Below are 14,572 nucleotides of genomic sequence, written 5' to 3' on the forward strand. Positions count from 1 at the left end.
AGACGCCAAAACATTGGGAAATAGAAAAGAAAATGCAAAGAGATAACAATGGCTGGGTGCGGCCGGTATACTTGTCTACTCAGCACACTGCAGAAAGCCGCAGCAGTTGGCACCTGTGTTTTGTCATTATCATAGACATGCTGCAGTGGTCCTCCCATGTCCTCATCCTGAAACATAAGTGGTTGGCATCGGTGCACTGAATCTCTTCCACTTCTGGGGCAGGGCTAGGTGGACGGCCCACGGAAACCCTGCCAGCAGAGTAATCAAAAAGCATAAGAGACTGCTGCATGACTTGGGGCTCAGACTGCTTGGCTGATTTGCAAGGGGGTGAGGTGAAAGACAGATGGCCATGGGCTGCAGGTGCCAACTCTGCGCTTTCAGCAGGGACCAGGTGGGAGACAATGTGAATGAACTGGAGGCACTGTCAGCCACCCAATCTACTACCGCCTCTACTTGTTCTGGCCTCACCATTCGTACACCAGTATTCGGGCCTACAAAATAACGTAGAAGTTTTTGTCGTCTACGTGCACCTGAGGAAGGTGTATCATTTGGGCGTGTAGCTGGCACAGATCGACCAGGTCCTCTCCCTGCAACAGGAGCTCCACCAACACCAGCAGCCCCACGACCAGGGCCACGTCCCTTATTTGATGCTCTCCCCATTCTTTGAGGTCACCCACCGAACTAACAGACGGATTAAATATATTAATTTCCCTGTCACGTATGCAATGCAGGTGTACCTCAAACAGAAATTGTGTATCTGTCACCCACCGAACTAACAGACACATTAATGTTAATTTCACTGTCACGTATGCAATGCAGGTGTACCTCAAACAAAAATTGTGTATCTGTCACCCACCAAACTAACAGACAAATTAACTATGTTAATTTCACTGTCACGTATGCAATGCAGGTGTACCTGAGAAAAAAATTGGGTATATGTCACCCACTGAACTAACAGACAAATTAACTATGTCAATTTCACTATCACATATGCAATGCAGGTGTACCCCGACAAAAAAGGGGTATATGTCACCCACTGAACTAACAGACGGATTAACTGTATTTATTTCCCTGTCAAGTATGCAATGCAGGTGTACCTCACACCAAGAATGGGAATATGTCACCCACCTATCTAACAGACGGATTAACTATATCAATTTCACTGTCACGTAGGCAATGCAGGTGTACCCCTGACAAAAAATGGGTATACAGTATGTCACCCACCGATCTAACAGACGGATTAACTGTCATGTATTCAATGCAGGTGTATTCACACAAAAATTGGGTATATGTCACCCACCGAACTAACAGACAAATTAACTATATTAATTTCACTGTCACGTATGCAGTGCAGGTGTACCCCCGACCAAAAATGGGTATATGTCACCCACCGAACTCACAGACAGATTAACTATATTTATTTCCCTGTCAGGTATGCAATGCAGGTGTACCTCACACAAAAATTAAGCATATTTCACCCACCGAACTAACAGATGGATTAACTATATCAATTTCCCTGTCATGGATGCAGTGCAGGTGTACCTCACACCAAAAATAGGAATATGTCACCCACCGAACTAACAGACAGATTAACTATTATATTTTTGTGTCAGGGATACTGTAAATCACCCACAAAACAAATAGCCAGATTCCTAACTCTCTCCCTCAGTTCAGCTGCCTGCTTCCTGTCCCTGCACTACTCAGAGCTGATGGGCGGTGCTACATGTGATCCAGCTTTTATAGAAGCTGGGTCACATGATGCACTGGCCAATCACAGCCAAGCCATTAGTAGGCTTCTAAGTGCCTACAGCTTAAAAGCTTGTTGATTGGCTGCCCTGCAGCCTTTCAACAAGCTTTATTAAATGCCCGAACACTGAACTCGAACCCGAATTTTTCCGGCAAAGTTCCGGTTCGGGTCTGAGTACCCGAACTCGCAAAGTTCGGTACGGACCTGAACTTTACAGTTCGTATTCGCTCAACACTATACAGTAGCTCTCACTGGTGGGAGAAGCCAATTTTGAATATTGCCCTTGATATATGTGTGCATCCTTGTACAAACCTGTTGATTTTCTAACTCAATTTCTCCATTTCTAAACAGAATTGTAATCTTCTTGGTACATCTGTCTCCACTGAATCCACAACCAATATTTCCCACAAGGATACGGAAGGTCCCAGGTTCACCACCACAAAAATCCTATAGGAAAACAGGAAACCCTTTGTTATATTTCAATGGGAGAAGTCATTCCTTATGGAGCAGTGTCATGTTTTAAATCTTACCTGAGCTAGCACATACTGGCAGTCTCCAGGGAAATTGTAAACCATGCCGTCAAATGTAAAGTAGTGTGACACCCCGATGGCTGAACAGGTACCATCACAAACATTTTTGGTACATTCCCATCTTCTACCTCGACAAATACTGAAAAATAGATTTTAGCTTGAAAGGTTGCACTGTTGAGTCAGAAGGCCCAAGAGTAGTGGAGATAGATAGATAGATAGATAGATTTATGCATTCATGTATGGAAATCTAAAAGCACAGCTAAACAACAGCTGTTTGGTGACATTCATGTAAAACAATGTCTTTACCCATAATACACACATGCTTATAATACTACCATTTATGAGGTACACAAAGTAAACTGCATTATTATACACTAGTGACTAATTTAGGAAGATTACGAAACATAATATGACTATTACTGAGTAATTTTCAAGCTATTAGATCCTGATACAGTTCCAGATTAATAGTTGATTTAGTGTTAATGGGATCCAAATGCAAATATTTTTACTCTTTATTATGGTGACTGGGACATCACTAATTTTGTAGTCCACACCCAAAACAGCATATACACAACCCTAATGTAAAAACTTCCATTATTAGCAACAGGAGTAGTTGAAGGAGATCAGTCACAGCAGCAGTACTTCATTATTAAACGTACAAAGAAAAACAGTTATCACCAATCTGCAGGACAGATGATAAATATATAATGATTGGGGTGCCGAGAATCCATTCCTCCAACTGCATGATTGATTGGAGATGAAATGGAGTGGCAATCAAGCATATGGGCTGCGGCTACATTCAAAGTCTATAGAGTCTATGGCATGTGCTTGGCTGTTTTCTTCATCTCTATAGACTTTGAACAGTATGCCAATGAGTAACATCTTACTTTTGTCTTCGTCTTCCATTTAGTAAATCAAGCATATGCTGCAGAAGGTGTAATTCTCAATCTTGGTGGTCCTGTACAATAACAGTAGATCAGACAGGGCTGGATTGTAAGGAGGGCATGTGGGGACCATGGTAGCCTCCTCAACTCCCCCTTTCTGATCACTGTTTATTGATCCTATTCAGGAAGAGGTGGCCACCTATGCTTGTGACTGTCTTTGGAAGTTGTTGGTATCGCTGTCTCATTAACTCCCATAGGTTTCATTGGAAAGCACCATACACCTGCACAGCCACCTCTTATATACAGACGTGGACAAAATTGTTGGTACCCTTTGGTCAATGAAAGAAAAAGTCACAATGGTCACAGAAATAACTTTAATCTGACAAAAGTAATAATAAATTAAAATTCTATAAATGTTAACCAATGAAAGTCAGACATTGTTTTTCAACCATGCTTCAACAGAATTATGTAAAAAAATAAACTCATGAAACAGGCATGGACAAAAATGATGGTACCCCTAACTTAATATTTTGTTGCGCAACCTTTTGAGGCAATCACTGCAATCAAACGCTTCCTGTAACTGTCAATGAGACATCTGCACCTCTCAGCAGGTATTTTGGCCCACTCCTCATGAGCAAACTGCTCCAGTTGTGTCCGGTTTGAAGGGTGCCTTTTCCAGACTGCATGTTTCAGCTCCTTCCAAAGATGCTCAATAGGATTGAGGTCAGGGCTCATAGAAGGCCACTTTAGAATAGTCCAATTTTTTCCTCTTAGCCATTCTTGGGTGTTTTTAGCGGTGTGTTTTGGGTCATTGTCCTGTTGCAAGACCCATGACCTGCGACTGAGACCAAGCTTTCTGACACTGGCTAGTACATTTCTCTCTAGAATTCCTTGATAGTCTTGAGATTTCATTGTACCCTGCACAGATTCAAGACACCCTGTGCCAGACGCAGCAAAGCAGCCCCAGAACATAACAGAGCCTCCTCCATGTTTCACAGTAGGGACAGTGTTCTTTTCTTGATATGCTTCATTTTTTCGTCTGTGAACATACAGCTGATGTGCCTTGGCAAAAACTTCGATTTTTGTCTCATCTGTCCACAGGACATTCTCCCAGAAGCTTTGTGGCTTGTCAACATGTAGTTTGGCATATTCCAGTCTTGCTTTTTTATGATTCGTTTTCAACAATGGTGTCCTCCTTGGTCGTCTCCCATGTAGTCCACTTTGGCTCAAACAACGACGGATGGTGCGATCTGACACTGATGTTCCTTGAGCATGAAGTTCACCTTGAATCTCTTTAGAAGTCTTTCTAGGCTCTTTTGTTACCATTCGGATTATCCGTCTCTTAGATTTGTCATCAATTTTCCTCCTGCGGCCACGTCCAGGGAGGTTGGCTACAGTCCCATGGATCTTAAACTTATGAATAATATGTGCAACTGTACTCACAGGAACATCTAGTTGCTTGGAGATGGTCTTATAGCCTTTACCTTTAACATGCTTGTCTATAATTTTCTTTCTGATCTCTTGAGACAGCTCTTTCCTTTGCTTCCTCTGGTCCATGTCGAGTGTGGTACACACCATATCACCAAACAACACAGTGATTACCTGGAGCCATATATATAGGCCCAATGGCTGATTACAAGGTTGTAGACACCTGTGATGCTAATTAGTGGACACACCTTGAATTAACATGTCCCTTTGGTCACATTATGTTCTGTGTTTTCTAGGGGTACCATCATTTTTGTCCATGCCTGTTTCATGAGTTTATTTTTTTACATAATTCTGTTGAAGCATGGTTGAAAAACAATGTCTGACTTTCATTGGTTAACATTTATAGAATTTTAATTTATTATTACTTTTGTCAGATTAAAGTTATTTCTGTGACCATTGTGACTTTTTCTTTCATTGACCAAAGGGTACCAACAATTTTGTCCACGTCTGTATATGGCTTTGCTATTAAGTCAGGTAGAGTCTGGTCCCAGAGGTAGGATAGGGACCTCCAATCCATGAGGGACACAACCATCAGAAAGATGTATTTTTTTTAAACTTAATATCTATATATAGAATTTTTGGCTGTTTTTCTTTTTTCTTCTAATTCCAAATTATTGTCCTTCTGTAGCAGCTACCACAGAGAGGTACAGAAGGGGATCTCATTCTTAGTTTAAGGCTACTGTGAGGGGAAGATGTTATCTGCTAGTATAATAGTAGATCTAGAATTTAGGATGACACCATGACAGCTCTATTGTTCTCTTGATAGTCCTAGATAAAGACTCTAACTGAATCACTCATCCCCCTTCCCTCTCTCATGAATGGTCTGACTGAGAAATTCAAGCGAGGCCATGTGCTGTGCTAAAAGTCCAAACAAATGGAGTGACTTCAAAAATGATATCCAGAAAACAAACCATCAAAAGAAAAGAAAAGAAAACCATAATGAAAAATACATGTAATGTTTACATACATGCTGCCATTATGTAATTCAAAATTGATAGTAGTGTCCCTTGAAACTGTTGGTGAGACGACACCAAGCCTTGGAAACAAGGACTATCCCACTGCTGTCCCAGCCATGAAGTTCTGTGCTACATCAGCTTAGATAATACTACAAGAGACTAGCAGCACTAGTTACATAAGGAATATATATGGCACAGTGGCTTATTTGGTGGCACAATGACCCATATGCCTCTATATGTACACTCAATGTATGCATTATATAGTTTATAAACATCTCAAAATACTACATGGGATCATTGTGCATTCTACATTTCGATCTATATTCTGAAAAAAAATCAAAACCTAATCAAAACCTAAAACAAAACCATTCTGTAAAGAAATAAGTAGACAGAAAATGTTGAGGAGAGTGTAAAAAAGGGGAGATGATGTTGAGGGATGGAAATGGAACAAAAATTAGGCTGAAAGGGTAGAACTGAGAGGTAAGGGAAAAAGATGCTGCAATGGCATACTAAGGGGGAAGGGGGGGTTCCGCCCTGGGTGCCGGCTCTCAGGGAGTTGCCAGAAGCAATAAGCGCTTCCCTCAATACAGATGGAAGCGCTCAAGTCACTCACCCGTGCGCCTCCCTTCCTTTGGACCAGCGGCACTTTGAATGGTAAAGCAAGAAAACGTCTCCTGGCTCCACCATTCAGCCTGCAGACACAGATCGCGCTACCAGCCTGTGTGGGTGGAGCCTGCAGCCCGGAAATCTTCATAAGCTCCGCCCACACAGTGCTGCAAAGCAATCTGTGCCTGAAGGGAAGAGAGGTATGTGACCTTCAGGAACGGGACAAGGTGAGTAGTTACTGTGTTGTTGTTGTTTTTTTGTATACAGAGGGGGCACAGAGGGCATTATTAATGTGAAGAAGACACAATGGGCATTTCTACTATGGAGGGGGCACAGAGCCAAAGGGCATTACTACAATGAAGGGATCACAGAGGGCATTATTACTGTAAAGGGGGCACAATGGGCATTATTACTGTGAAGGGGGCACAACAGGAATTATTACTATGAAGGGGGCACAGTGGGCATTATTACTATAAAGGGGGCACAATGGGGATTATTACTATGAAGGGGACACAATGGGGATTTTTACTGTGAAGGGGCACAAAGAGGGTATTACAACTCTTAAGGGGCACAGAGTGGGCATAACTACTGTGAGAGGGCACAATGTGGTTATAACTACTGTGAGAGGGCACAATGTGGGAATAACTACTCTAAGGGGACACAAATCTGTACAAAACTACTGTGAAAGCTGTACAATGAGGGCAATACTACTGTGAGGGGGCAGAATGTGGGCATAACTACTGTGAGAGGGCATACATCTGTACAAAACTACATGAAAGTTGTACAATGAGGTCAATGCTACTGTGAGGGGGTACAATTATCATTTTTTTAAGTATTGGGGGGGGGCAGAGAAAGGACCCGCCCCGGGTGCCAAACACCCTAGGCATGCCACTGAGATGCTGCATGGCGGAGATGGAAGAGCAAGGGGAGTGGAGGTTGATGAAAGTAGAGAGATTATGGGGAAAAATGGTAGGGGTAGAAAAGGGGTGGAAAAGAGAGATAAGGTTTAACAAAGGAGGGGGGAAAGAATATAAAGAAGAGAGGAAACTGATGGAGGGATATGAAAGGAAAAAGAGAGAGGATGGTGCAGGAAGTAAAAAAAAAGTGAGATGAGTAGAGAAGGTAAAGGCAAAGGAAGTTGAGGGAGGAAAACTTAAACAGGAAAGGGGAATGGAGTAGAGAGGATGAGGGTAGGAAAAGAAATGTGAGAAGGATAAGAAGAGGGGAAGGGCGAGTGAAAAGAAGGTTGATGAGATGGAAGGACAGGAAAAATTAAGATGATTTTTATGCTCAGCAGCATTTATTCACTTTTGTATATTTACCATGTGTTACAGTCTTGGTTCACTGACTCCCCGGGAGCATAGTCCTTCCCCGCATGTCTACATGGACACTTATGAGGAAATATACACCTGTTATTATGCCGGACCTAAACATGAAAAGGAACAATAAAGAAAATGAATTGTATGTGCAAAAATACCAAAATATGTCACTTACAGGTAAAAGAAGATTTAAAGATCGGAAAGAATATAAAGTGCACCACTTTGCTGTGGTAATAGATCAAATACAGGGACTCTGTTTTTAGCCATGTGTATTTTATAGAAAGGGCAAGAAATATATTCTCCTGAATCATGTGGAGCACTAGTGAACCTATAACATTTTTCAGGTGCTAACAAAAGCTTTGCCTACCGCACAATGTTTCTTGCCGTTTACTGCCACCTAGTGGTGAACAGAGTATCAAGCAGGTTACAAAAAAGGTAACAGAAAAAAACTGGAAAATGCATTAATGCAATAATGGTCTTTGCATGTGGCAGACTTTACATGAGGCAGCTTTACTTCTTATGTCACTCATATCACTCTTGTATCTTATGTATCCTAAATGCATTTTTACTACACAAGATAATGTTTGCAGAATACCATTTTTTGAGAAATTAGATTTTGCAACACAATTAGAATTTTTTTTATGTTACACACTATTTCTTGATCTAAGATTTAGTTTTATGACCACTGAATTTAATTTGACTTCATTCATGTACATTTTTACTACATAACCGTAGGCAGCAGAGGAACAATTAAGCATTCTGCGGCTCGGCTACCAGCTTATTATGAGACTTAGCACTTAATAAATCACCGTCTTCAGTTCCATATGCCGAGCTGTAACAGCTGAGTGGTCTGCCATCACTGAATGCAGGTGTCTCGCTAGTGTGAAACAAAATATAAGGCACATTGGGACAGATTTATCAAATATCAATATCTTGGGCCTTAATGCTAAATCTGTGACAGGACCCCCATATACCACGTTCCATTTATTATACTGGTGCCTTCTAAAGCACCATAAGCTGCGTGTGACTGCAACCTCTGCCTCTGACAGCTACAACCCCTGGCCCCATTTATCATGGAACTACAAGCAGCATGACCAGCCTGCAAAAATAATGGGACAAACGTTTGCGTTATACAAGGTGGGATTTGGCTTCACCTTGTGGTGACTCATGGTATTACTAGAATATAATGTTAGAAATATTACAGTTGTAAATCTGAGCACCTTGTGGTCAGTAGGTGTTACGGTTGAAAGAAGACATAAGTCCACCAAGTTCAACCAAGTGATGGGTGAAGATGTTAATTTTAGTAAAGGGGAGTGAGAACTAGACTTCTACACATTTACACAATCATTAATATTATTTAGTTCTAAGAATTTAAACCTTTTTTAAGACCATCAACTGTTCTTGCCGTGATAAGGTCCAGGTCTATTCCACAGATTCACAGTTCTTACAGTAAAGAAGCCTCAACGCCTCTGGAGACTGAACTTTTTCTTCTCCAGTTGGAGGCAGTGCCCCCTTGTCTTTTGAGGGGATTTTACATTGAACAGCTTTTCACCATATTTTTTGTATGACCCATTTATATATTTATATGAGTTCATAACCCACCCACCACAAATATACAGTCGTGTGAATGGGCCCCAAGGAAGACACCGGCAGTGCTGAGGTCTGTGGAAGCTGCAGCAGCCCTAGATGTATGGTATGAACTGTGGCATGTCTTTTAAGGACACTGGGTTGTAGATGCAGGTCCTGGTAGTTAGGAAGAACTACTGTGTAGTTAGTGGCCAGACAGCCTAGGATTTGTTTTGTATCCTATGTTGGAAAGGTACACTAATTGCTGTGGAAAGTACACTGCTTTGCTGTGATATAAGAATTATAAAGCTGGTTGCTGTCAGTTTTGCGCTCCAAATCTACAATGTTGGAGTGGCTTCTTGAGGTGAACCAGTTATCTAAGCTGAGAAGACAGCGATCCCAGAGAGCTATGTGACCCCGAGTTGTTACAATGCCCAAACACTCAAAGTGTCCAAGTCAGCTTGTAGTTTATGGACATCTTTCATAGACTTCACAGAAATACATAGCTTGGTGTAATCTGCAAAAATAGAAACAGTGCTAAAATTTCGATCCTCTATATGGGATGCCCAACCTGCTGCCCTCCAGCTGTTGTAACACTACAACTCCTAGCATTCCATGTAGCTGTAGGCCGTCCAGGCTTGCTGGGAATTGTAGTTTTGCAACAGCTGGAGGGAATCCCTGCTCTATATTATTAATAAATAAGTTAAATACAGTAATAGGGGACCCAGAACTGAACCTTGGGGTAACTGGGGACCATTCAGAATAGTGATCATTGACCATAACTCTCTGGACACGGTCCTTCAGGAATTTTTCAGACCAATTGCAAACTATACTTTCTAAGCCATTAAACCTTATTTTACCTTTCACTTCTTTCACATTTTGTTATGTTTTAATCTGTGCTAAAATAACAAAAAAAAAATAAAAAAATTTCCCCATCATTCTCCACTCCGTGCCCTATAATGACAAAGTGAAAACAGAATGTTAGAAGTCTGTGCTAATTTATTGAAAATAAAAAACCTAAATATTGCATTGACCCTTTACTCAGACCCTTTACTCAGTACATAGATTAAAGCCTCCAGTCTTCTCAGGTATGATGCCAAAAAGTTTGCACACCTGGAATTCAGGATCTTCTGCCATTCTTCTCTGCAGTTCCTCTCAAGCTCTGTCAGGTTGGCAGGGCCACTTGAGGACATTTATAGACTTGTCCTGAAACCAATTCTGTTTTGTCTTGGCTATGTGCTTAGGGTTATTATCTTGTTGGAAGGTAAACCTTCAGCCCCATCTGAGGTCCAGAGCACACTGGATCCGGCTTAAGAATAGCTCTGTAGTTTGCTCCATTAAGCTTTCCCTCCACTCTCACCAGTCTCCATGTCCTAGCTGATAAAAAAACACCCCCATAGCATAATGCTGCCACCCCCATACTTCACTGTAGGGATGGTACTGGGCAGTGATTGATTACCGCTAAACATGATACTTAGAACTGAGGCCCAAAAGTTCAAGCTTGATTTTCATCAGACCATAGAATCTTGTTTCTCACAGTTTGAGAGTCATTTAGGTTCTTTCTTGCAAACCTTCATGCGTCTTTTACTAAGAGGCTTCTTTCTAGGCACTCTGCCAAAAACCACAGATTGGTTGAATGCTGCAGTGATGGCTGACCTTCTGCAAGTTTCTTCCATCTGCACACAGGATCTTTGGAGCTTAGCCAGAGTAACCACTATGTTCTTTGTGACCTTTCTTACCAAGGCCCTTTTACTTGGTTTGGAGGGACGGTCTGCTCCGGGAAGAGTCCTGGTTGTTGCAAACTTCTTTCATTTAAGAATTATGGAGGCCACTCTTGGGAACTTTCAGTGATTTCTGTGCCTTCACACAATCCTGTCTCTGAGCTCTACAGGCATTTAATGTCTTCTCATGGCTTGGTTTTTCCCATGATATTCATTGTCTGTGAAGGCTCTCATTTATCCATGGTATATCTGTAAAGAATAAATCAAGGCAACTGGACTTACTGTAGATTTCTTGAAACGTTTCACTCGTTCTTCCAACAAGCGTTCTCAATTCTGAGTGACTGTACAAGAATTATCTGGGAATAAATATGTAACTTAATCAACATCTGGATAAGGAGGCCGATTGGTACAAACGAGGTGTGAAGGAGGCCATCTACGTAAAAATGGAGAAGCCAAGCTTTAGGGTGTTAGACATCTATTGTCTGCCACATACAATGCTGTCTTGACACCTTTTTCTGGGAGGTCATTATCACCTACTGACTCCAATTAGGATAATGGAATCAACACCTTTGACCCCATGCTGGGTATAATGACCTCTGACCCCATGCTGGGTATAATTACCAGATGTTGATTCAGTTACATATTTATTCCCAGATAATTTTTGTACAGTCACTCAGAATTGAGAAAGCTCCTTGGAAGAACAAGTAAAACGTTTTCAAGAAATCTACAGTACGCCCAGTTGCCTTGATATATTCTTTACAGACATGATATGCATTGTTAGCCATGATACCTTGTGTATCTTTCCAAATCATGCTCAATCAACTGAATTTACGACAGGTAGACTCCAATCAAAGAGTGGAATCATCTCAAAGATGATAAAGAGAAATGGGAGGCCTCCAGACCTAAATTTAAAGTGTCATAGAAAAATGTCTGAATAGTTATGTCCATGTGAAATTTAATTTTTTTCCTACATTTCTAAAATTATATTTTTGCTTTCTCATTAATGGGGGTATTGAGTGTAAAATGATGGAGGAAAACGTTCATTTTTTTAATTTTAGCACAAGGCCACAACATATCAAAACTTGAAAAAAGTGAAAGGTCTGAAGATTTTCTGAATTCACTCTACATGTTCCTCGAGTACAATAGACTCCAGTTCTCCCTTTTTGCTTGCATGACTTCTGGCATTTGTGAACATGCATTTTAGGTTACTATTTAATTTTTTTTCCATTTTTTTTTCTATATTCAGTTGCCGGAATGGGAATTATTGAGACTTTACGGGCACTTTGGATTTCATTGTTGGTTTGTAACATGTGGATCTCCTTATCCACTGCCTTAATAAGCCCCTTTAATCCAATTCTCCATTCACAAATATATTCTTACCCCTCTCTGACCTATCTACCACTTCATTTTCTCTCCAGTGATTTCCACCCCTGTATTGCGCATGCGCTGAATGCACTGCCTCATGACTTCAGGGCCAGGCGGAATTACATCTACACTGCCTGGCCCTGTCAGTCAAATTGGTGGGGTCGCTGCCGGCAGGGAAAAGGAGAGAAGCCTCTGGGCGCAACGAGATGTAACAGCAGCACCTTCTTTGCACCAAGGGGCTCATTAGCATCAACTAAAAAAGGTTATTTCTCTGAATAGGGGTCACGGATCAAGATGGCACAAATTGTACTGGAATCAGCAGACAAGCGCACATCATTAAAAGGTTTGTGGTGATGGATTCCTCTAAAAATACTACACCACCCTCCGCTAGAATTCATCCCCATCCCCCAAGCACAGATGACCCCCTTCCGTTTAGGTATAACAGTTTGTACCCCAATGAAATGTTAGCCCAGTGCTCTGAGAACACAAACCCTACACCAGGACTTGAGCCATGCATTTATCTTTCTAAGCTCCCACTACCTTTCCTGTGTTGTGCATGGTACAGATAGTGTTCCAGAGAATATCACCTTGGAGGCCCTTGCCTTAAAGGGGTTGTGTCAGATTATACACTTCTTGTTAGGGGTTATGACCACCCTTCAATCCAGAATCGGTGGCCATGCTTGCGCACGATAGAAAAAAGCACTTCCATGGTCCTGTCCACCAGAGAGGCCAGTGCTTTTTTCTATAGTGTGCAAGCACGGCCATCGCTGCTGGATTGCAGGGTGGTCACAACCATGGAAACGAGATGTGTATAATGTGATGGAAAAAAAAGTCTAGCCAGCAAAGCAAGCAATAAGGACAATCGCTAACATTAGTAAGTGCCTTGCATTAACTTTCTCTACATAATAAATGCCACTTGCTTTAAGCTTGGAACCTAGTTCTTTGAAATTATTCTTAAAGACCCTCCAACTTCCATGTATTCTGTGATTGGTTCCAACATGGACCACAACAGCTGGGTCATTCATTTATCCACCCATTCCAACACGTGCTGAACCTTGGCACAAAGGAGAAAGCGAACCATTCGGCAGTCTTGGCAACAAATTATTCTATCCGTCTTCTGATTATAGAATCCCCTGTAACTAACTGTCTAGACCTAATTACACTACCATTGCCTCAACTACTATCTGGGATGTCCTCCCAGCTGTTAGGGAGACCACTATCCACTAGGGCTGCCATAGAGACTGACACCCTTATACCATCACCTAGCTTTACAATTTTGTTTGGGACAACAGAAACAGAAGTGACCTTTCTTTTCTTGGATCCCTTTCTACTCCCCCTGACTACATTAACATAGCTACCTACCTGTTCCACCTGATTCTTACCTCCAACCTCCACATCTACCCCACTAACTGCTTACTCAGTGAGCAGCATGCTCCTCTCAAGATTGTCAGTTGCCCTCAGTGGTATATTTTGCTCTTTCAGATCTCTACTGCAAGCTTCCAGATGGACAACATGTTCACATCTGTCACATTAGTATTTACCCTGTATCTTCTGCTCCAGTTGTGTATAAAGAAAATCTCCAACCAGCTAGCCATTATCTCAGTTATAACAACAGAGGACAATAATTGGAGAGTAAAGTACAGGGACTAACTCGTGCTTTAAACTTCTATTTTTTGTGTTTCTTTTAACGCCACTTGCAAGCAGACACTTAGTCAAGCAGAAGACACCCTGTACAGCAGCCCTCTTAATGCAGCGAGCTCAAGGAATATTTCCTTAAAAAAGGACCTTTCACCACTCCTGACATGCCTATTTTAATAGCTACATGCATTCCCCATGTACTAACAATTCTGGAGCATCTATTCTTATGTCTCTATGTTATGCTGTTCCTTTATTATTTGCACTATACGTTATGAATGCATTGCTATAAGCCTTCAGTAAGGGTACAGAGGGGAGGTAACCAGTTGGGGGGGGGGGGGTGTACCTGCACAGTCTAAAAATGGCAGCACTGATTGGATAGAGTCAGTCTGTGCAGGGACACCCCCCAACTGGTTACCTCCCCTCTGTACCCTTACTGAGGGCTAATAGCAATTCATTCATAACTTATAGTGCAAATAATAAAGGAGAAGCAAAACACACAGCCATAATAATAGATGCTCCAGAATTGTTATTACACGGGGAATGCATGAAGCTATTAAAACAGGCATGTCAGGAGCGGTGAAAGGTCCTCTTTAAATTAAATCTGTCACCAGGAAATTCACTGTTAAACCAGGCACAATGCCTTATAGGGCTAGCTACACTTTTCACAGAACAATCAGTTGCTTCATTCTGGTGAAAAAGCTTTTTTTTTCATATGCAAGTGAGCAGTTAAGTGCACTGAGGGTGGTCCCAAG

General features: G+C 41.6%; 1 protein-coding gene across 1 annotated transcript in view; it reads right to left on the reverse strand.

Annotated features, from left to right (window-relative positions):
• The window catches only part of VWF (von Willebrand factor), a 198,183-nt gene that overhangs the window by 114,797 nt on the left and 68,814 nt on the right, over positions 1-14,572 (reverse strand). Inside the window, exons 19-21 of the mRNA XM_044281052.1 lie at positions 7,534-7,637; positions 2,278-2,416; positions 2,060-2,194 (exon numbers count right to left, since the gene is read on the reverse strand). Coding sequence (XP_044136987.1) covers positions 2,060-2,194; positions 2,278-2,416; positions 7,534-7,637 — 378 coding nt within the window. The remainder of the gene's footprint in view (positions 1-2,059; positions 2,195-2,277; positions 2,417-7,533; positions 7,638-14,572) is intronic.

This window comes from Bufo gargarizans, chromosome 2 (assembly GCF_014858855.1).
Source record: "Bufo gargarizans isolate SCDJY-AF-19 chromosome 2, ASM1485885v1, whole genome shotgun sequence".
Classification (NCBI taxonomy): domain Eukaryota; kingdom Metazoa; phylum Chordata; class Amphibia; order Anura; family Bufonidae; genus Bufo; species Bufo gargarizans.